General features: G+C 37.9%; 1 protein-coding gene across 2 annotated transcripts in view; it reads left to right on the top strand.

The window, feature by feature from the left end:
• LOC150101832 (uncharacterized) overlaps positions 1-23,467 on the top strand; it is a 572,233-nt gene that overhangs the window by 377,900 nt on the left and 170,866 nt on the right. For both annotated transcript variants that reach the window (XM_090400015.1, XM_090400014.1), the window contains exon 15: positions 13,079-13,229. In XM_090400015.1, coding sequence (XP_090256141.1) covers positions 13,079-13,229 — 151 coding nt within the window. The remainder of the gene's footprint in view (positions 1-13,078; positions 13,230-23,467) is intronic.

The following is a 23,467-nucleotide window of genomic DNA, read 5'->3' as shown; positions in this document are numbered from 1 at the left end:
AAGCTCTGAAGAAAACATTGATTGATTCTGCCAAAGAGGCATGTGGTGAGGTTGTCTGTAAGGATAAAAAAATCAGAACTCCTGTGGACACAGGAAGTTAAAGAGGCAGTGAAGGAAAAGAAGAAAGCATATCAAAAGTTCCTGTCAAATAAGTCAGCTTGTGCTCTTAGAGAATACAGAGACAAAATGCAACAATGCTAAACATTGTGTAAAACTAGCTAAACAAAAGTCATGGGAAGACTTTGGCAAGAATATAGAAAATAAATATCAAGAAGGTGGCAAAATATTCTGGAGATTGTTGAAGAAGCTTAGGAATGGAGGAAAGAGTTCTGTAAAAGGAATTAGAGATAATAAAGGTGACATGAAAACATGAGAAAAAGATATCCTTGAAGTATGGAGTAATTACTTTGAAAAACTGCTAAATGAAACAAGCAGTGATGACAGCACAGTGGTAAAAAACACTGACCAGGCATGCAGTCAGGAATACATATCCATACTTGAAGTAGAAAAGGGCATCAAAGACTTGAAATGTGGAAAGGCAGCAGGAGTAGATGATATTTGACCAGAAATGCTGAAGTATGGTGGTATAAGAGTCTTACAGTGGCTGCACTGCATAGTTCAGAAAGCCTGGACAGAGGGACAAATTCCCGATGATTGGTGTAGAGCTCTCATAGTACCCATATATAAAAATGGAAATAAAACTGCATGTGAGAATTATAGAGGTATTTCCCTACTGAGTGTTTCTGGTAAGATCTATGCAAGTATACTTGAGAAACGGTTGAGAAGAATTGTGGAAGAAAAGCTTGGTGAAGAACAAGCTGGATTCAGGCCAAATAGAGGCTGTCAGGATCAGATCTTCACTTTACGACAAATAGTCGAGAAAGCATGGGAATATAACAAAGATCTGTATTTAAGTTTTGTCGATTTGGAAAAGGCATATGACAAGGTGCCAAGAGAGAAGCTGTTCAATACGCTACAGCTATATGGTGTCGATGGGGCATTATATCAAGCAATACTTAGTCTTTATTTGAGTTGTAAGTCAGCAGTTAGAATTGAAGGAAGTACAGGAAGATGGTTTAATCTTAAATCTGGTGTGAGACAAGGATGTACATTATCCCCTCTGTTATTCATTATCTATATGGATCACATTATGAAGGAAAGTGGTATTAAACATAATATCAAAATTGGAGATGTTAATGTCAGCTCTTTGCTTTATGCGGATGATGTTATAATTCTAAATAAATCCGCTACAAGTCTGCAAGATTCTCTGACTAAATTGAATAATAATATATATGGTATGAAGGTCAGCAATAAAAAGACAAAGACAATGAAAATAGGCAGAATCATTGAAAATGTCAACTATGTTGTGAATGGAGAACCTGTGGAACAAGTAAAACATTTCAGCTATTTAGGCACAATTTTTACTGAAGATGGTAAACTAAATATAGAAATAGACAACAGAATCAGCAAAGCTGGTATCGTGGGAAGTCAATTGAATAAATTCATATGGAATAAGAGAGAAATTAGTCGGAACACTAAATTAGCTGTATACAAGACAGTGTTCAAACCAGTTTTAACTTATGGATCTGAGAGCTGGGTCAGAAGTAAAACACTTGACTATAGACTAGAGACTGCAGATATGAGAGTCCTGAGAAAGATTATAGGCGTGAACAGATGGCATCAATGGCAATATCATATTAAAAACTAGGATATTAGGAAAGAACTTGACATTGTCAGCATCCAGGAATGCTTTAGCAGAGCTAATCTCAGGTGGTATGGTCACTTAAACGGAATGGGCGAGGAAAGATTAGCAAAACAAGTGTTCTCTGCCAGGTTGGCAGCAAAACGACCCAGAGGAAGACCAAGATATAGGTGGATTGGTACAGTACAAAGTGCCTTAGATGATAGAAATATAAGATCTGGTACTGTTGGAGTCTTGACAAGTAACAGACTGATTTGGAGGAAAATTGTAGATAGTAAATTAAAAATTATGTAATTTTTTTGATGTAGTACTATCATATCCTGTACACCCCTTGAGGGTACATGGCAGGAATTTGATGATGATGATGATAATTTCTGCAATATTGTCAGTAAAAATGAAAGAACATAAATTGTCCTGTTCCATTGCACTGATTTAAAAAATACAACACGCAAATTTACTATTAGTAAATAAATTCATTCCAAAGGCTGATCTGGGGTCATTTCAGGATTGATTATTAATTTTCACGCATGCGAAATTCGTTTTTATCTTTGGGAAGAGACAAAAAAAATTATGCCACGAAAAGTTCAAATATCAAAGGACAGTAAATTCCATGGACCACAGTATACAGGGTGCCAAATGCTGTAAAAATTTGCAGGAATACACTGTGCACCATGCAGAAGTGATATCTAAGAAAAAAAATGTAGTTCCTAAAAAACCACTAAGTACTGTGTGACGTACTAAATGCAGACGTAATAATTTTACGTTGTGTATGTGTGTGTGCAAGAAGGAGAAAAGTGACACAAGCATAAATAACACATTTTTATTCACTTCTATTATGCATTCATTTTCAATGTCAGAATGCAGCATTGAACAATAATGCTTCAGTAACACTATGTTTACTGTCAGAAATAATGTAGGTTCTACACATTTGATTTTCTTGAGTTCAAGGTGACAAAAAAAAATCCAAGTTTACAGGATGGAAAAACTCACTTGTTTGTAGCAGAAATTTAGTAATTTGGGAACTGGTTGAAAAATAGGCTTAGAAAGAGTTCTTTTAGTCAGTGATTACAATCGAATTTAGGACATTCTTACTTTGGGCAACCTATCGCCATGGATGCACACAGTACTTCCACTGAGCTACACAGGTTCTGTGTTTGAAAAACATTCTTTTATTTTTTATTTTAATTTTCTATAGTACATTTTTCACTTCCACTCTTGAAGATTTTTCCATGATTATGAAGAGCTCAGGAGACAGATTGCAGATGTAGCATGGAATGAGGAGTTAGCTGGAAAACAGATCAATCCAGCTTGTGGGATTTTTAAAAACCATCTAGTAGATGCAATGACTAAATATATTCCAAGGGTGAGAAGGTTAAATAAGGTAGGTATGAAATGGATGAATAAAGAGAATAAGCATGCGATACAGAGAAAAATGGCATTATGGAGGCAGCATAAGAGAAATGGAAATAACCAATTCCATGAGGATTACAAAGACCAGGCAAGGCAGGTGACGTGGTTGTGGTTGGTGAGAGTAGCTAAAGTGAGGTATGAACAGCACTTAGCTAATGAAACCAAAAAGAATCCTACGGAGTTCTTTCGATGTGTAGTCAGCAAAAGAAATAATGATTATGGAAGGATGACACTGATTGGAGAAAATGGTATAAAGAAAGCTGTTGCAGAAGGTGTGGTGGAGATACTTAATGAGCAGTTCATAAAGCTCTTTCAATCTTGTGAATGTGACTTCATGGAGAGATTGAGAGCAGTTGATGATCAGGAGGAGAGAGAGAGACTGACTGTAAGTAAGCAAGAGGTGTATGGGGGAGTTGAGCAAACTAGATGTTAATAAGGCTGTGAGACTTGATAATATATCACCATGTATTCTGAAGGAATGTGCCAGGGAGTTGATGCTGGACTTGACATATTTTTTTAATATGAGTCTTGGACTCTGTTAAGTTCCTAAGGAGTGGAAGGAGGGAAAGATTGTGCCACTTCATAAAGGAGGTGACAGAACTCAAACATCAAACTATAGGCTTATCTGTGTGTTAGATGTTATGGTTAAGTTGTTAGAGAAGCTTGTGAGAACTAGGATCCAGAATTGGGTTGACAACAATGGTATTATCTTTGATGGACAGCATGGATTTGCTAAAGGGAGGTCATGTTTTAGTCATCTATTTACTTAGCTCCTAGTTATTATATCATAGATATAATAACTAGGTGCTAAGTTCACATTATGGGTAAATATCAAGAATAGTGATTGGAGCTTGCTCCACCTTTCACATGAGTTGCCTCAGCTTGCACTACCTTAAGGGTCAGTTGCTGCAGTATCCAGGTATTTGCTTACGCTTGGAATCGCCGAGCTTTATATAGTTTCTACTATATTTGGCATGAAACTCTTTGAGTTTCTTATTCGGCTGAGAAACGATATTATTATTTTATTATTATTATTATTATTATTACGGGTATCTCCATGGAGTCAGTAGACTCATCGCGGGAGACCCAAACTAGCAAAACAATATCTGTCATATCTCTTCTTGAATTCATTTACAGACGAAGAGCTCACAACTAAGTCAGGCAATGAATTCCACTCATTCACCACCCTCCAGGCAAAAAACCTTGTTCTGACACCTTTGTTAACCACACTCTTCTTTAATTTCCAGAGATGACCTCTTGTTCTTCCATCGCTTTCACACAGCTGAAACATTTCCCCTGCATCAATCCTATAAAAACCTTTTAGTAATTTGAATGTTTCTATCATATCCCCTCTTCTTCGCCTATCAACCAATCTCTGCAATCCACAAGCTCTCAATCTATCAATGTAGGGAGCATTTTTTATATCACTCACCAACTTGGTCACTCTTCTCTGAACCCTCTCCACAGCCTCCTCATCTCCAAGGAATCCAGGTGACCAGACCTGAGCACAGTAATCCAAATGTGGAAGTATCAATGCTTTATAAAGGGGAATAATAACCTCTTTATCTCTGGATGTCAGTGTGTTCCTCAGCAACCAAGTAATCCTATGTGCAATCTTGGACACCTTAGCAATGTGTCCTCTGAACTTCATCTCCCTATCTACCAATACCCCTAAGTCCCTAGCCTCATCAATCTCTTGGAGTACCTTTCCATCGATGTAGTACACAGCTGGTAATCTTTTAATCCCAAAATGCATGACTTTACACTTTTCCACATTGAACTGACATCCATTTTCTTTTGCCCATTTTACCAGCTTATTTAAATCCTCCTGCAAACTTTCAACATCAGCTTGATTTTTTATTGCACTACACAACTTTGCATCATCAGCAAACAACTGAATATCTCCCTTTAAGCCGTTTCCTATATCATTTATATACAAATTAAACAACATTGGCCCAAGCACAGAGCCCTGAGGCACACCACTGGTCACCTGCCTCATTCTGGACTCGGCTCCTCCATACACCACCTTATGGTATCTCTCCCTGAGCCATTCTCCTATCCATATCACCAATTTAATATCCATTCCCATCTGCTCCAATTTGCGTAACAGTGTTCTATGGGGTATCCTGTCAAAAGCCTTAGCAAAATCCAGAAGTACCACTGTGTAGCCAGTTCCTTTGTCCAACTCAGATGTTATTCTATTATGAATAGTTAATAGATTGCTAAGGCAGGATCTACCTTTAACAAAACCATGTTGGCCTCTATAGAGTATCATATCCTGATCCACCCATTCTTGAATTTTGTCTTTAACCAACTTTTCCAATACTTTTACCACTACTCCTGAGATGGTGATTGGTCTGTAATTCAATACCGCAGTTTTAGAGCCACCCTTATGCAAAGGAACCACTTTGCCTAACTTCCACTCCCTAGGGACCATACCAGAGTTCAAACTTAAGTTAAATATCCAGGTGAGAGGGTTTGACAATTCATTTGCACATTCACGCAACACCCGAGCTGATATTCCATCTAAGCCTACCGCAGTGTTTGCATTTAAGTTTTGCAATATATTTAATACCTCTGATTCTTTAGCTTCAATTCTCACATTAGGTATTGCTGTAGGTATAGAGATATCCTCACTTGGGTGATAGACTTTTGAAAAGTGATCACTCAGTAACTCGACTATTACATCTGATTTTGTCACCTCAATACCATCAGCACCCACTAAGGTTATCCTTCCGAAGTCATTCTTCCTCTTACTTGCCACATAGCGGAAGAACTCTTTGGGATTACCCTTGATCTCTTTGGCTAAGGTCTTCTCATAATCTGATTTAGCTTTTCTTACTATGCTGGTAACTTTCCTAGCTTGAGCCTTGTACTGCTCATGGGTGTCCTGATCGCCTTTCTCCTTGTAAATTCTCCATAACATTTTCTTTTTTTGCAGTTCAAGCTTGATAGTACTGCTCATCCATCTAATGCCTGCCTTGTTTGACCTCCTAACCATGGGGACACAATCTGATATTGCTTTCCTCAGATACCCGCTGATTTTATCCCAAGCACTGCTAACATCTTTCCCTTGCAATATGTTCTGCCATGGGATGGCTGCAAGCTCACTCCGAAGCTTGTTATAATTGCCTAACCTGTAGTTCCGTACATACCCCTTCTTAATAGAAAAATCCACAGATTTTGCAACCTCCCAAGTCAATACCACATGATCGCTTTCACCAACTGGAGGTAACGAGGACACCTTACTTATGCATATAACCTCTGAACCAATAACCAGGTCCAACACTCTCACACCACGTGTCCCTTCAGTTACGTGCTGTTTCAAGTAATTATCTCGTAGAAGATGTATGAATTCCATTTCCTTTTTGCTACGTGATATTTCCTCCTTCCAATTGATATCACCGTAATTAAAATCCCCCATAATAATCACCAAGCCTTCACTCATTGCACTAAGTTGCTGATGCATGAATTCAATATCTCCCCCCGTACTCCCTGGCCTATAGCAGCATCCAACTGTATATTTGGTTGCGTTGGTCGCTATTTCGCACCAGACTGCCTCAAATGAACTCTTATTCACATGTCTATCATCATGATATACTACTTTCTTTGGCTGCAACACATCAGCTATCATCAACAGTACTCCTCCCCCTGTTCTATCTTCTCTATCCTCCCTGAAAATAGTGTACCCATCACATTCAATTCCAGTGACCACATCTTCTGCTGACAGCCAAGTTTCACTAATGCCTACAACTTTTGGTGAGATTTCACTGACTAATGCCAAAAATTCTTCTCTCTTATTTCGAATGCTTCTAGCATTGGTATACAAAAATTGCAGATTCCCTCTAGATCTTGTACCGGCTTTAGAACTGATATATAAGTCATTAACTACCGTAGTCCTATGCCGATTTTTATCCCCTCTCTTCTGCAATTTATTCATCCTATAAGGATCAATAAATACACAATCAGTGCTAAAGTTTCTCTCTCTTACACTCAACCTTTTCAATATTAGTTTCCCTGCCCAATAACTTCAACCTGTTCAGAAAACAATAACTTCTTCAATCGCTTATGTCCTTCCATGTTAAGATGCAGTCCATCTCTAGCATACAACTGCCTTTTTCCTTCAAACACACTCCAAACATCAACAAACTCCAGACCTCTTTTTCTGCACATTCTTGCAATCATATCATTCATTATCATTGCTCGTCTACTTAACTCGTAATTGTCAAAACGAGGCAGCACACACACTATTCTCCCATTGACACTTTTCCTCTTCACAATATCTAATAATGTTCTTAAATCTTTTCCTACCCGATTTATACTACCTCTCAGGTCATTCGTACCCACCATAACTATCATCTTGTCTGCTTCATGCCCTCTCTTTATTGCTAAAGCCACTCTTTCTATTGTCCCATCAGCCAAGCACTCCTCATGCATACCACTCTCCATACCCTTAATCATAGAATCACCATATATTTTACTACTCTTAACTTCATTCAAGTCCACACTCATGGACTCATTCTCTACACTATTCAGCATGACTCTCCCAGCTTCATTACTCAACTCTCTATTACTTACCCCCCCACTCTCACTACATCTCATTTCTTCTAGGCCACTTGTGGTTTTATTATATTGACTCACAATCACTCCCATACTATTTATTACTGAATCATTCACCAAAGACTCACCCATATGTAATCCTGTTCTAGTTACTTCAGCTAAAGTAATCTCTATAGTCCTAATTTCTCTGTTTAACACATTAAACTCCGCTTTAACTTCCAGTATCTCCTTACCGATCACTTCCACTTCCTCATGAAGAAGATGAAGGTCATTTTTCATTTTCATAAACTCCCGCCGAAGTTCTTCCGCTACGGTCCCGATGTCAGCTTCCATTCCTAAACGCTCCAGCCTATCCCGACACTTCTCACATACGTCGACATTTTCGTTCTTTTCATTTTGCCAGACCGACCACAGATCCTTCACATTTTTCGGTGCATACATATAGCAGTTTCCGCAACGCATCCATTGCGAAAAATCCAACGCTGAGCCGGCCTTTCTTGTAGTAGTAGAAGTCCTGCGCGCCGCTGACGTACGTTTCTTGTTGGACGCCATCTTTACACGTTGATATAGTGAAACAAACGGCAGTGAAAACACAATATATACAACACAGTTCTAAACAATAATACCACTGAAGGACACTTGTTTCTAACCGATACACAATTGCAGCACAATTTGTGACAAAAAGCCACACTATATTTAACTTTAAAAACACGTTTTCTAGACTAGCTAAACTCGACCGCCACATTTACCAAAGACACTAGCGGATGTGATATCCCTTAACTCAAACAATCATAGATATAATTCTTAAGCAACAATTAAGATGAAATGTTCAGAGAATGCCCTTTCAGAGATTATCAAATATAGTCTTGAATGGAATCACTGGACGATCAAGAGGCAGACCAAAAAGAACTAGGCTTCAGTGTTTGAAGGAAATGTCACAATTATGGAACTTCAGAGAGAGAGAGAGACATGATAGCAATGGCTAAAGATAGAACCAGATGGCAAAGATTTGTTCACAGGGAACTCAACCTGTCATGTGACAGATGAGAAAGAAGAAGAAGAAAGTTATTGCAGTTGACTCACTATAGCAGAAATTACTAAACAAACTCATCCCTGTCATAAACTACTGAGAAGTCCTGAAAGTCCTTTGTATACATAATGCTATGCCAAAAAAAATTCATTTTAGCAACTGTTCACAATAATAAAACATTCCTGTGAAAGAAGAAGAAGAAAGTTATTGCAGTTGACTCACTATAGCAGACATATTATATTATTGTTCACACTTTGTTTTTGTATCCAAATCCTGGAGGAGGCTGGTGTTCAGTTCCCAGTACCCTGGTCCTGTTTCCATGCCTCCTACCAAAGGTATTTTAGCTTCGACCATCATGTGGTCCGACACGTGTTCAGCAACGTTCATATTAATGTGTTTAATGTTTCCTTTACCCGTTGCTAGGGGTGTTGTTGTGTATATTCTGTCAATTCGTGTATGTCCTTGAGAGGGCGCTAGTCGGCCAAGCGCTACGGATGCAATTTGAAGAGCTCCTGATTCAGATAAGTTTTACTAGGAATAATTAAGTATATATGCGTAATTGTTTAAGTAAGAGCGGCTGTAAACGTTGTACACTACCGATATTATTAGTGTGGGGGTTTTTTTCTTGCCTAAACTAAATATGAAATCGTTATTATTAGACCTAGTAACCTGCAGAGAAAAAAAAAAAAAAAATGGTGGCGGCATTGTCATTCCATGATTTTAATTTAGATTTGTCGTTTCGTTAAGTGTGAGGTCTGTTATGTGTAGGCAGGAAAGTAATGGGATGATCAGGGATCAAGAGAAAACAGATGGAATTGCAAAGGGTTCTAAAATGAAGAAGCAGAAAGGGAAATGGCCCCAGTCCAGCATGGAGAGATCACATCGAGTGAGTGGTATCAGTGGAACTAGCTGTAGATCCAGAAATGAGTTGTTGTGTTTGTATACCAGTGCTAGAAGTATAAGAAACAAGGCGGATGAAATGGTTGCATTAATTGTGTCTGTGCACCCAGAGATTGTCGGAATAAGTGAGACATGGTTAGATGAGGACGACATCCTGACAGGAATAGAGATGGAAAGGTATGATGTGTTTCGTGAGGATAGAAGGGGTAAAAAGGGAGGGGGAGTGCTGTTGATGATAGAGAAAGAGTTATGTCCATACAAGGTAGAGATGCAAGAGGGAAATAGGGCCAGTGGTTTTGAGGCAGTATGGTGTGAGATAGAGGTGAATAGAATCAAATACTTGGTGGGATGTTGTTATAGACCTGGTAATGTGGATGGTGGTGATAGTGAAATGTATAGTCAAATAAGCCAAGCAAATAAGAAAAGGGTGATCATTATGGGTGATTTTAATTATGGCAATATAGACTGGAATGAAAAGATAGCAACTGGAAGTAAAGAAAATGAGTTTCTTGAGTTTTTGAGGGATAACTACCTCAGACAGTATGTAACAGAGAGCACACGAGGATTAAGGGTCTTGGATTTGGTCATCTCATCGGAGGATGTAATTATCAATGAGGTGTCAAATCATCCACCAGTTGGTGAAAGTGACCATGAGGTGATTACCTGGGTGGTTGCCAGCAGCGCAAGGACACCCCTGTGAAAAAAGGGTATATGTGGAACTACAAGGGGGGGGGGGGTGATTATGAAGAGCTCAGGAGACAGCTTGCAGGTGTAGCATGGAATGAGGAGTTAGCTGGAAAAGAGATCAATGCAGCTTGGGGAATTTTCAAAAACTACTTAGTAAATGCAATGTCTAAATGTATACCATGGGTGAGAAGGTTAAATAAGGTAGGTGTGAGATGGATGAATAAAGAGATTAAGCATGCAATACAGAGAAAAAGGGCATTGTGGAGACAGCATAAGAGAAGTGGAAGTAACCAATTTCATGAGGTCTACAAAGACCAGGCAAGGAGGGTGACTTGGTTGGTGAGAGTAGCTAAAAAGAGGTATGAACAGCAGTTAGCTAATGAAGCCAAAAAGAATCCTAGGGAGTTCTTTCGATATGTAGCCAGGAAAAGAAAGAATGATTATGGAAGGATGACATTGATTGGAGGAAATGGTATAAAGACAGCTGTTGCAGAATGTGTGGTGGAGATACTTAATGAGCAGTTCATAAAGATCTTTCAATCTTGTGAATGTGACTTCATGGAGAGATTAAGGGCAGTTGATGATGGGAAGGAGAGACTGACTGTAAGTGAGCAAGAGGTGTTTGGGGAGTTGAGTAAACTAGATGTAAAGAAGGCTGTGGGACTTGATAATATATCACCATGTATTCTGAAGGAATGTGCCAGAGAGTTGACACCTGCCTTGACATATTTTTTTAATAAAAGTCTTGCACTTGGATACCTATCGAACTATAGGCCTATCTGTGTGTCAGGTGTTGTGGTTAAATTGTTGGAGAAGCCTGTGAGAACTAGGATCCAGAGTTGGGTTGACAACAATGGTATAATCTTTGATGGACAGCATGGATTTGCTAAAGGGAGGTTGTGTTTTAGTAATCTACTTACTTATTACAAGTGACTGCTTCCTTGGACAGAGGAGAAGGATACACAGTAATATACTTGGATCTCACAAAGGCTTTTGATAGAGTACCTCATGATAAGTTGACAGTCAAACTAGAGCAGATGGGGTTGGATATTAGATTATTGCATTGGATTGGAGACTGGCTATCTGATAGGTATCAATAAGTTGTGTTATGGGGATGCAATATCCAGGAAAAGGAAAGTCACTAGTGGAGTGCCTCAGGGGTCTGTTTTAGAGCCATTACTATTTAACTTGTATATTAATGATATTGGCAAAGATTTGGATGGAGATATTCAGTTGTTTGCATATGATGCAAAGTTGGGACGAACCATAAAGTGTAGTGAAGATGTTGTGGTCTTGCAAGAAGACTTGAATAAATTGAGTGAATCGGCACGGAAATGGGGATGTGAGTTCAATGTTGCAAAATGTAAGGTTTTAAAATTTGGAAAACAAAGATGGGATGCAGAATTTATGCTTGGTGAGAATATATTGTTGGAAGTTGAGGAAATAAGAGATCTGGGGGTGATAGTGGATAAGGATCTAAAATGTAGGGGACACATTGCCAAAATTGTGAAGACAACACAAAGACTTCTGGGAATGATGCGGAGGACACTGACGTGTAGAAGTAGGGAGATTCTTGTTCCATTGTATAAGGCTTTGATTAGGCCACACATGGACTATTGTGCCCAGATTTGGTCACCTGGTTTTCAGAAGGATGAAGAGATGTTGGAAAGGGTCCAAATGCGGCTGACTAAGGTAGTTTCTGACCTCTGGAATGTCGAGTATGAAGAAAGATTGAAAAGATGTAATTTGCAGAGTCTAGTGGAGAGAAGGAAGAGGGGAGATATGATAGAGTCCTACAAGTTGGTAAGGGGTTGTTATAGGATCAAAGGTGGAGAAGTTCTACAGAGAATAGTGGGAGATCAGGGGAGAACCAGAGGTCATCCCTGGAAACTGTATAAAGAGGGTGGGAGTAGGGGAGTGAGAGGCAGGTTTTTTTCGTGCAGAGTTGTGAGTGATTGGAATGCCTTGCCTGAGAGTGTGGTGTCTGCAAGGAGTTTGAATGTGTTTAAAACACGGTATGATGAAATGTGTGTGAGATAAAAGGACCTCCTAGATGAGTCATTGACTCCATGAGGTCTTGTTTAATAATAATAATAATAATAATAATAATAATAATAATAATAATAATAATTACTAAACAAACTCATCACTATCATAAACTACTGAGAAGTCCTGAAAGTCCTTTGTATACATAATGCTATGCTAAAAAAAATTCACTTTAACAACTATTCATAATAATAAAACATTCCTGTGCTCCTTAGGAGTTTATTATAGTAAAATCAGTTGTATCATTTAACTTATTATAGTAACTTATTAAGTTATAAGGTAATGTTTTTTTTGGAGGTGGGGAGGGATAAATTGATAATTGTAATTTATGTATAATGCCTCCAAAGAAAACCTCCAAAGATTATATTATTTATTATTTTTAATTTTTATTTGTATTTTTAATTTTTATTTGTATTTTTAATATTTATTTGATTATATTATTTGAACATTAAATGTATCATTTAACTTATTATAGTAACTTATTAAGTTATAAGGTAATGTTTTTTTTGGACGTGGGGGGGGGGATAAATTGATAATTGTAATTTATGTATAATGCCTCCAAAGAAAACCTCCAAAGATTATATTATTTTCTATGTGTCCATTTCTTTTATTAACTATTCATGTTATAAAATTTGAACATCCAGTAGCCATTTAAAAGCAGTAATGAATTAAATTATATTAATTAGGTTAATTCTTATTTAATTTTTGTATGTAATTTACTTTTAATTCTTCTTCTTTTTCAGAGTATATAGTTGGGGTTGGGGAGTGCATGGGCAGTTAGGACATGGAAAACCTGAAGATCTGTGCGAGCCCAAAATGATCGAATTCTTTTTAGAAAAGCCAGCTATTGCACTTGGTGCTGGTCAAGGACATAGCACTGTGTTGACACAAAACGTTAGTATTAATTAATTAGAAACCTTTTTTAAGCTTTTGATTCTTTTGTTTATGAAAAATATTTTACTTAATAATAAGGAACAGTCATGATTAATCATTATTTTACAGCATATGGCAGATGAGGGTAATCATCTGTGAGTGTCAGAATGGATTTGTCAAAGAACATTCTTGTTTTAGTAATATGATTGCCTTTTATAATAGTGACAAGAGTGGTTGATGACAGAAAGGCATATTCTGCCAGTTACAAGTGGGGATCCCACACGGCTCAGTACTACTGGGACCTGTATTGTTTAACCTTTATATCAATGACATTGTCAGTGGATTGCAGGTGGATATTCAGTTGTTTGCAGATGATGTGAAGCTGGGAAGGGTTATTAGTAATAGTGCAGATGTGGTAGCTCTGCAAGAGGATTTAAATAAACTAGACAGATGAGAAAATGAATGGAGTTGTCAGTTTAATGCAGCAAAATGTAAAGTCTTGAAATTTGGGTATCATGTTGGAGGCTTAATGGATTTTTAACAACACTCAAAAAGAATTAAAATAGACTTTAATACTTCCTATATTTCATCCTAGTCACTAGGACATCTACGGGGATTACAAAAAAATTAATGTAACATATGCACAAATAACAAACAATACTAAGCCCAACCACGTGGGTGACACTAAAGTCCTATCTAGGTAGAGTGCCCTCTAAGGGCAGTAGTAGGTGGCCTGGAATGTAAGGTGGGAACTCTGGTGATGAGTGTTTCCCAAATCTTCGGAAGCTTAATGCAACCATATTTATTGAGATTTGGTTGGTTTTTGAGAGCTGCTGCTGCTTCTAAGAAAAGTCTCTCTTTCTTGAATTTGCTGTGGTGGAGCATGGTGGTTTTCTTCCATGATACTCTGTGGGTGGTGTCCAAAACCACCATGCTCTACCACAGCAAATTCAAGAAAGAGAGACTTTTCTTAGTAGCAGCAGCTCTCAAAAACCAACCAAATCTCAATAAATATGGTTGCATTAAGCTTCCGAAGATTTGGGAAACACTCATCACCAGAGTTCCCACCTTACATTCCAGGCCACCTACTACTGCCCTTAGAAGGCGCTCTACCTAGATAGGACTTTAGTGTCACCCACGTGGTTGGGCTTAGTATTGTTTGTTATTTGTGCATATGTCACATTAATTTTTTTGTAATCCCCGTAGATGTCCTAGTGACTAGGACGAAATATAGGAAGTATTAAAGTCTATTTTAATTCTTTTTGAGTGTTGTAAAAAATCCATTAAGTCTCCAATGATGTCCTCACAGCACTTAAGCCTCTACACACGTATTTAAATTTGGGATATTTCAATGGGAGGCAGCATACTCTGATGGAGGAACTGTACTGGAGGAAGTAGGGGAGGCAAGGGATGGTGGGGGGATTGATTGATAAAAACCTGAAATTCAGGGAACATATTGTAAAGGTGGTGAAGATAACCCAGAGGATTGCTGCAATACTGAGAAGGTCGCTTACCCGAAGAGATAAAAGTGTTGTCATTTCATTGTATAAAGACCTGATCATACCACACCTAGACTATTATGCTCAAATTTGGTCCCCAGGATTTAAAGGAGATAAATTAACCATGTTAGGTGGATAACAAAGATGATATCAGCACTGTACAATATTAGTTATGAGGATATGCTGAGGGAATGTGGACTGCAGAGTTTCGTAGATAGAGGTGATATGATTGAGACTTTTAAACTGTTGAGAGGTAGTTATAGGGTTGACACTAGAGAGTTCTTTTGTTTGGTGGAACAGGGGAAAGGAGCTAGGACAAGGGCCATCTGTGGAAGTTGCAAACATGAGGATAAGGAGCGATTTCTTTCATGGAGGATGGTTGAGCCATGGAATGCATTGCCTAATACAAGGGTGGTCTGAAAAGTTCTCCGCCTCGACCATAGTTGGCAACATTATCGGCAAGATTTTTTTTTCTAAGTTGATACATCTGTCTAAAGCATCCATGTGAAATTGCAAGTCATTCTATCAAGTAGTTTGTTTTACATAGCAAACTAAAGCAAAAGTGTTGTCTGTATCCCTTGAAATGGATAAAATTGAGTATCATGCAGTTATAAAATTCTTTGTAAAAGAAGTTTTAACGCCAACAGAAATTCATTCGAAGTTCATAAAAGTTTATGGGTACTCTTCTCCTTTGTTTTCGACAATTAAGAAATGGGCTGCTGAGTTTAAATGTGGCAGTACCAGCCTTGAAGATGATCCACGTGAAGGACTTACAAAAAGTGTAACAACACCAGAAATTGTTGATCAAGTGCACGATATGGTATTGGATGACTGTTGAGTCAAAGTGCATGAAATTGCTGAGACTATATGCATTTCAAAGGAACGTGTAGGATATGTTTTGCATGAAGAATTGCAAATGAAAAAGCTTTGCGCAGGATGGGTGCTGCGCTTGCTCACAGCAGATCAAAAATGCACTCGCCTTTTTGATCTGCAGCTGATAAACTTTTACTTAACTGGAATGCTATTGAGAGCTACTTTAAAAGCATTGAAGAATGTCCTGTTTTTCTGAGGAAAATATTTGATGACAAGAAGGCCATCCAGCAAGCTAAACTCTACTTTTTATTTTTTTTCAAATGTTTCAACCATTTTTGAAGAATGTATTAAACTCCTAGAAAAAGAAGATTTTAATGCATCAGAGGCATTTGAAGTAGTCAGTGTTTTATGAAACAAACTTCTTAAAAGGGGACAGGTTCTTTGGAAATTCCACTGAACAGGTATTAGAAGCCATGATCCCTTAAGAAAGCAATCAATGCAAGTCAGACTTTCTTCTATGAGAAAGCTTTAAGCCATTTGGAGAAATCATTTGACTTCACAGAAAACAATCTTTTTAGTCTGCTGAAGAACTTAAACCTCCAAAGTGAATTGTCTTTCAAGTATCTCAAAGAGACTGTGAAGGCACTTAATCTAGAATCCAACATTACCTGGATGAGTTATATGAGGAATTCTGCTTGAGTTGTGACAAAATAAATACCACTAAAGTGGACTACACAGCAGGCGTGACCTTAGGTATGAAATGAAAGGAGATTATTCAGAATATTGGTAAAGAAAACATTCCCAATCTCTATAAACTCATGTGGTTTGTTTTAAGTATTCCTGGTAGTAATGCCTTTGTAGAAAGGGTGTTCTCTCTTATGAACTTAAAATGGACAGACTCAAGAAACAAGTGCTCAGCAGACCTCATAAAAAGTGAAATCATCATTTCAAAAAATGTTACAGATACTTGCAAGGACTATTTTGTGAGAGTGAAACAAAACAGACAGCTTTTAGAAGCTGCCAAATCAAATAAGAAGTACAGTTTCAAATCTTGAATTTCAAGAACAGGTAGACTTGTGCTCCTTGGTATTTTCTCCCCATTAAAAGTGTTTCAAGTTATGTTTTAGTGAATTTTATTCATTTTTAAGGTAAAATCATACAAATTAAACTTTAAAATATAAATATTATTAAATCACACATTATTAAATACCAAGAATAGTGATCGGAGCATCCTCCACCCTTACTATGAGTTGCCTCAGTTTGCACTACCAAATGGGTCAGGTGTTGCACTATCCAGATATTTGCTTATGCTTGGAATCACCGAACTTTATATAGTTTCTATATTTGGTACGAAACTCTTTGAGTTTCTTATATAATTATTTAATTTAAGTTAATATCCCTTAACTTAAATAATTATTATTATTATTATACATGTCTGTAAGGATATGTGCTTTGCATTATGGGATACTAAGGCAAGTGATGTGAAGTCACTTGCCTTAGTATCCCATAATCTTCACGACTAGTCAACTCTCTATATGAGTTGCCCAGTCGTGAAGATACTTCATGTGCAAACTGTGTTTGCTTACACTTGGATATAGGATGAAACCAAGAATATAATTTTTTGACATCTTTAATTTATACAATAAATATGACATGAAATTAAGCAATAGAAAAGACAATGAGAATAGACAGAAACATTGAAAACATTATCTACATTCTGAATGGAGAACCTATAAAACCAGTAAAACGTTTCAGTAATTTAGGCACACCTTTTAGTGAAGATGGCAAATTAAATATGAAAATAGACATCAGTATTAGCATTGCTGGCATGGTAGGAAGTCAACTGCATAAATGTATATGGAATAAGACAGAAATTAGAACACTGCACTAGCTTATACAAGATGCTGTCTAAACCAATTTTAAGTTATGGATCTGAGAGCTGGGATTATAGATAAAACACCTGGTCAGAAACTGGGCACCACAGATATCCGAGTTCTGAGAAAGATTTTGGAGTGAACAGTTGGCAATAATGGCAGTATTGTATTAAAAATGTGGATATCAGGAAAGAATAATTAGCAAATCTAATTTCAGGATGCCTATTTTCATTGTCTTTATACTGCTTAATTTCATACCAAATTTATCACAGCACTTATTCAATTTAGTCAGAGAATCCTGCAGGCTTGTACCAGATTTATTTAGAAGTGTGCATAAATTAAAGGGATGAGATTAACATCTCTAATTTTGATATCAGGGTTTAATATTACTTTCCTTTATAATGTGATTCATATAGATGATGAGTAACAGTGGTGATAATGTGTGCCCTTGTCTCACACCTGGTTTAACATCAAACTATTTTCCTGTATCTTCTTCAGTCCTGACTGCTGACTTATAACTCAAATACTGGTCTGTGTATTGCTCGATATCATGTCCTATTTACACCATAAAATTATGGCTTTTTTCTCTTAGCACCAGGATTTTTATTTTAAGGCCTCTGGACATGCCTTCCTCCATATTAAAAATCCTTAGGATAAATGGTATAATCATTGGAATTCCCTGCAGCTTTGAGACAATAGGGCATACCATAAGGAACAGTTTCCAGTTGGCTAAGAATTTCAGCCCTTGTTCATCACTATATCTGGAAGATATCTTATTCTTCTCCATTCATCACCAACACTCTCATTGGTTTCACTCTTTTATTGTTGATGTTTTTACTATTTTACTATTTGGCCTCATTTCTGAAAATGAACTTACCACTTTCGTATAAACGGATCAATAGCCTTCATTCGCACATTCAATTCACCATGGAAAAAGAAAATGCTGGTCGTTTACCATTCTTGGACATCCTTCTTACTCACATAGTCTCCGGTAATTTGTTAACCAGTGTTTATCGAAAACTTATCTCTACTGGCAGATACAGTTATCAAAAGTCTGCTCATCACACCTCTCAAAAAATTGGTTTTATCAAGTCTTTAATTAATAGAACCATGGTATGCTTCTCTCCTTCAAGGTTACAACAAGTATTTTTCACTATCAAAACTATAATGGAATTTAATGGTTACAACCCTCATCAAATCCAGCAGATAATTGACTCCTATGTTCCAACACCTAAGGATTCTTCAACAGACCGCAGGTTTCCAATCCCTTATATTTCTGGTATCTGAACCTATTCGTAAAATTTTGAAGGAGTATCATCTTATTTCTACATATTTTCTATCAACAAAATTTCTCACGTATTGTCATCTACAAAAGACAAACTGTCACCTCTATCATTAGCTGGTGTTTATCAGATACCTTGTGAATTAAATTTGACATACTTTGGCAGACAGGCCATTCTGTGAAAAAAAGAATTAATGAATATCAATATTATATTGAATACATGAAACCTCAAAAAAAGTCTGGTCTGGCACAACATAGTATTGACACTAAACACATTATCTGATAGGATGAAGCTCATCTTCTTCATAGAAGCAGTTTTAAATATGAACGCCTTTTCAAAGAAAGTTGCAAAGCTCTTTTACATCGGCCAAACTTGAATGAATGTAAACATATAAACTTCATTCTATGTAAACATCAAAATAGTTTTAATAGTATTTATTAATATATTAATTTCTAGCACGCAGCAACCATTTTTAATTTGTAAACTGATTGTTGTATGTACCTTGTATTCCCTCTTCTTTGATTTGCTTGTTTCAATGCACTGATGATGTACTGTTATTTTTAGTATGAAATATCTGTATTCATTTCGTTAAAGTTGATTACTGTGATTATCGTGTAATTTGTTGTTTACTGTATTATGAAGGAATGTGCCTTTAAACCTCATGTTAAAATCAGAATTGTTAAACTTGATGCTTTGCTTTAATAGATGATATTCTTCTTCTTCTCTTCTGCTCATGGTGTTTTGAGTTCCTCAAAGACGAATTTTTCCCATTCCTTCTGCCTGCTATCTTTTTATAAAGTTCTATTATGGAGTTTAAGTGGGTGCTTTCTTTAATGTTGTTAATCCATTTCTTTCTTGGTCTTCCTCTGCTAGGCTGTCCTTCAATTCTGCCTTTTAATAATATGTTTGGTAGTCTTTCTGGGTTCATTCTTGAGATGATATTAGTTACTTAAATAAATCCACTGGAAGTCTTCAAAACATACTAACTAAACTGAGAAAAACATCATTAAATCTCTCATCCCGACTCACCTTCTGGGAATGGATATTTTTTTTTTTTTACGTTTAAGACACGGTATGATGAGATGTTTATGTGATAAAAGGACCTCCCAGATGAGGCTTTGACTCCATGAGGTCTTGTTTAATAATAATAATAATAATAATAATATCACGGATCAGTTGAATGACTACCTTCATGCTGAATTCTCCAAACACTTCATGCCTTGTCAACATCAGCCTACATCTCATTCTACAATGACTTTGTCAAATAGGAAGCAGAGGAAGAGGGCCTATGCATCTCCTCTATAAAAAGAATAGAAGGCAATGTGCCAAAACCGTCCTTGACGGTGCTTCCCCTCCACTTCTAGCAGACTTATATGATGATTTTGTTAAATTTTGGAGTACAGTCTTTTCTGTTCCACCTCCACACTTCCCCGATTATGATGACCAACCTACGATATTGAGGTAGGTTCCTGCCCTTCAAATATATCAGCCTGTCTCCATCCAGGAGATTAAAGCAGCTTTTCCATCCAATTTCTCTGCCTCCGGACCTGGTGGCTTTCCTGCGTCTAGGCTTCGGAAGATGCCGTTGAAGATTCTTCAAGACTTAGTGGACATTCTCTTTTCCAGTAAAACAATACCACCATACCTATGTGCTTCAAGAATTATCTTCATTCCGAAGAAAGAAACTTCAAGCTGTGCATCAGACTTTAGACCTGTTACCATCTCCCCTGTGTTACTTAGACTCTATCATAAAATATCAGTTAAACGACTTCAGCAACATATACAGCATGATTATAGACAGAGAGCTTTTGTCCCTTCGGATGGCTGTGCCAAGAATATATATCTTCTTTCTTCTCTTCTCTCTGATTCCCGACGCCACCTTAAGCCTCTATATATGGTATCGCTGGACCTCCAAAGGTCTTTGATAGCGTCTCCCTTCCTGCTCTCCTTTGAGTGTTGTCTATTTCTGGATGTCCAGAACCCTTTCTTTCCTGTGTTATGGACCTATACTTGGTTTTTCTATAACTGTATCTATGACGCAGTTATAGAAAACTCATCTATAACTGCATCATAGATGAGTTTTTCTTCACTTTCTTCCTAGCCATGTAGGCTACTCTCTAGGCGCTTCTTCCTTTAATGCTATGGCCTTTGCGGACAATCTTATTCTCGTAGCCTCTACTAAGATAGGCTTGCAGGAACTCCTTGACCGGGCAGTTGATTTCTCTATTCGAGGCCTTTCTATTAATGTAGAAAAGTCCTGCTCTTTAGCTCATGTCCTCTCTGGTCGTGACAAGAAGCTTAAGGTCGAGACTATAGTTTTCCCCTGCATGGGAGGCCGTTGCATGTTCACCCCAAAGGGAAGGTTTTCTGTCCCTTCTATCCTAAAAGCTGGGATCGCTTCTTTGAGGAAAGCTCCTCTCAAGCCCCAGTAAAGACTATTTCTCCTTTCCCACTATCTCCTACCTCGCTTTTACCACAAGTTGGTGCTTGGTAGGACATATATCTCGGTACTGTCCCGAATGGACAGGGCTATTCGTTCAGCCTTGAGATCATGGCTTCAACTGCTGCCTAACACTCCTACTGCATATTTCCATGCGAGGGTGAAGGATGGTGGGCTCGGGGTTCCATCACTTAGATGGCTGATCCCATGCCTGTGGCTGTCAAGAATCACCCAGTTAGAACTATCTTCTTCCCCTATCTGCAGAGAGGCTTTCTATAGCCCATTAATACAAGAAGACGGGCTAAAGGCTGGTCCCATTATCAAGGTACTTTAATTGAGTGAGCACCCTCAGAGCACAAGAGGTGGGCATCTCTGTTGTACTGTTCTGTAGATCGTGCTCCTTTAAAATAGTCATATCTGGTGCCTCCCCAATCATTATTGGGTAAGGGATGGCACCAGACTCTTCCCTGGGTTTGAGTATATTGACCTTATCAGGACGAGGATCAATGCCCTGCCTACCTACTCGAGCCCGCACAGCTCGATGGGGGGTAGTGGCGACTCAAACTGTAGGGCTGGCTGCCACTACAGTGAGACGTTGTCTCATATAGCCCAGCGTTGCTTTCGCACCCATGGGGTCTGCGTGTGGAGGCATGATGCTGTGGTCTCCATTCTGAACAACTGCTTTAAGAACAAAAGTTGGGAGACTGTGGTGGAACCACATTATAGGACCTCTGCAGGTTTGCATAAGCCAGATTTAGTGATTAAAAGAGATAGTGACGTTTGGGTAGTTGATGCCCAGGTGGTGGGAACAGGGTACCCACTGGCCTATAGCCATAATAATAAACTATTATAAAAATAACCAAGATCTAGTTAGTAAGATATGAGAGGGGCAACTCTGAGGTTTACCAGCGCCACCATCTCTTTACATGGCATATGGAGTGCAGATAGCTATAAGGACTTAAAACAGCTTGGACTTATGCAGAAGGATATAAAAGTTCTTTCCTTGAGGGCCCTATAGGGCACACTGGTAGCATGGCATTGCCACCAGAGAATGACTGCAATGATAACTACAACAGGCATAGGGTAAAACACTTGTAAAGGCTTAGGCCTATAATAAGTCTGGCTTAGATGTCTGCACATGATGTAAGGGTAGTAGTGCCCATAACCAGTACAAAGATTAAAAAAAATAAAATAATAAAATAAAAGAAAATAAATAACTAGTGGTGTACCACAAGGATCAGTGCTAGGTCCACTGTTATTCAATCTGTACATTAATGATATTGGGAAGGATTTGTACAAGCGACATACAGCTATTTGCTGATGATGCAAAGATAGGTAGGGTAATCAGGAATGCTGCTGATATACAGTACTTGCAGAATGATTTGAATAGGCTGGAATTGTGGGCATGGGAAAATGGGTATCAGTTCAATGTCAATAAATGTAAAGTCATTCACTTCAGCATGAGTAGATATCCAATGTTGTATTTTATTGGTGGAGTAGGATTAGGCTAGAAGCTGATGAGGCTAGGGATCTTGGATTGTTAATAGATAGGAAGTTGAAGTTCACTGGTCATGTGGCAAAGATTGCAAATTCAACTCAAAAGATAATTGCAATGCTGAAACGAACATTCTCATGTAAAGATAAGGATGTCATTTTGCCTCTTTACAAGGAGGCCTTGATAAGGCTTCACTTGGATTATTGTGCAGGTCTGGTCTCCTAGTTTCCATTGTGATTCTGATATAGTGGAGAGTGTTAAAAACGATATCAAGATTGTGGAATACTAATTATGAAGACAGACTGAGAATTTGTAGACTGCAGACACTAGCAAACAGGAGAAAGAAGGGAAATATGAAAGAGTCATACAGGATTTCAATTGACAAAATTTTTCAATTTATGGAGGGTGAGGAAAGGACAAGAGGGCATCCTTGGAAGCTGAGAATGAAGGCCACAGGTTTACGCCACTCTTGGCGTAAACCTGTCATATTCATATCTTCTTCAGCCTCCAAAAAGCTTACTATTCGTTTTTGTTCTAAACATTGATTCTCTTCTGTTCAAACTTCTAACACTTTATAAATCAAAAAATATGCCAACTTTAGAATATTATTTTTACATCTGGGGTGTTACACCAAAACTTTCCTTAGACTGCTTGATTGTATCCAGAAAAGTTATTTTCTTAATAGCTGACCCCCCCCCCATCACTGACTCCTGTCACATTCCCAATACATGCTGCATCTCTGCATTATGTCTTCTATGTATTTCCATGAATGCTGCTCTACTGAACTGCCACCTCCATTCCTCAACTTTCCTCTATTCATATATTGAATGTGAGCAGATGCTGGTCAACATCCAT

Source organism: Typopeltis vanoorti, chromosome 11 (assembly GCF_054136105.1).
Source record: "Typopeltis vanoorti isolate ZY-2024b chromosome 11, IOZ_Tvanoo_1.0, whole genome shotgun sequence".
Taxonomy (NCBI): domain Eukaryota; kingdom Metazoa; phylum Arthropoda; class Arachnida; order Uropygi; family Thelyphonidae; genus Typopeltis; species Typopeltis vanoorti.
This window is presented reverse-complemented; position numbering and strand designations above follow the sequence as displayed.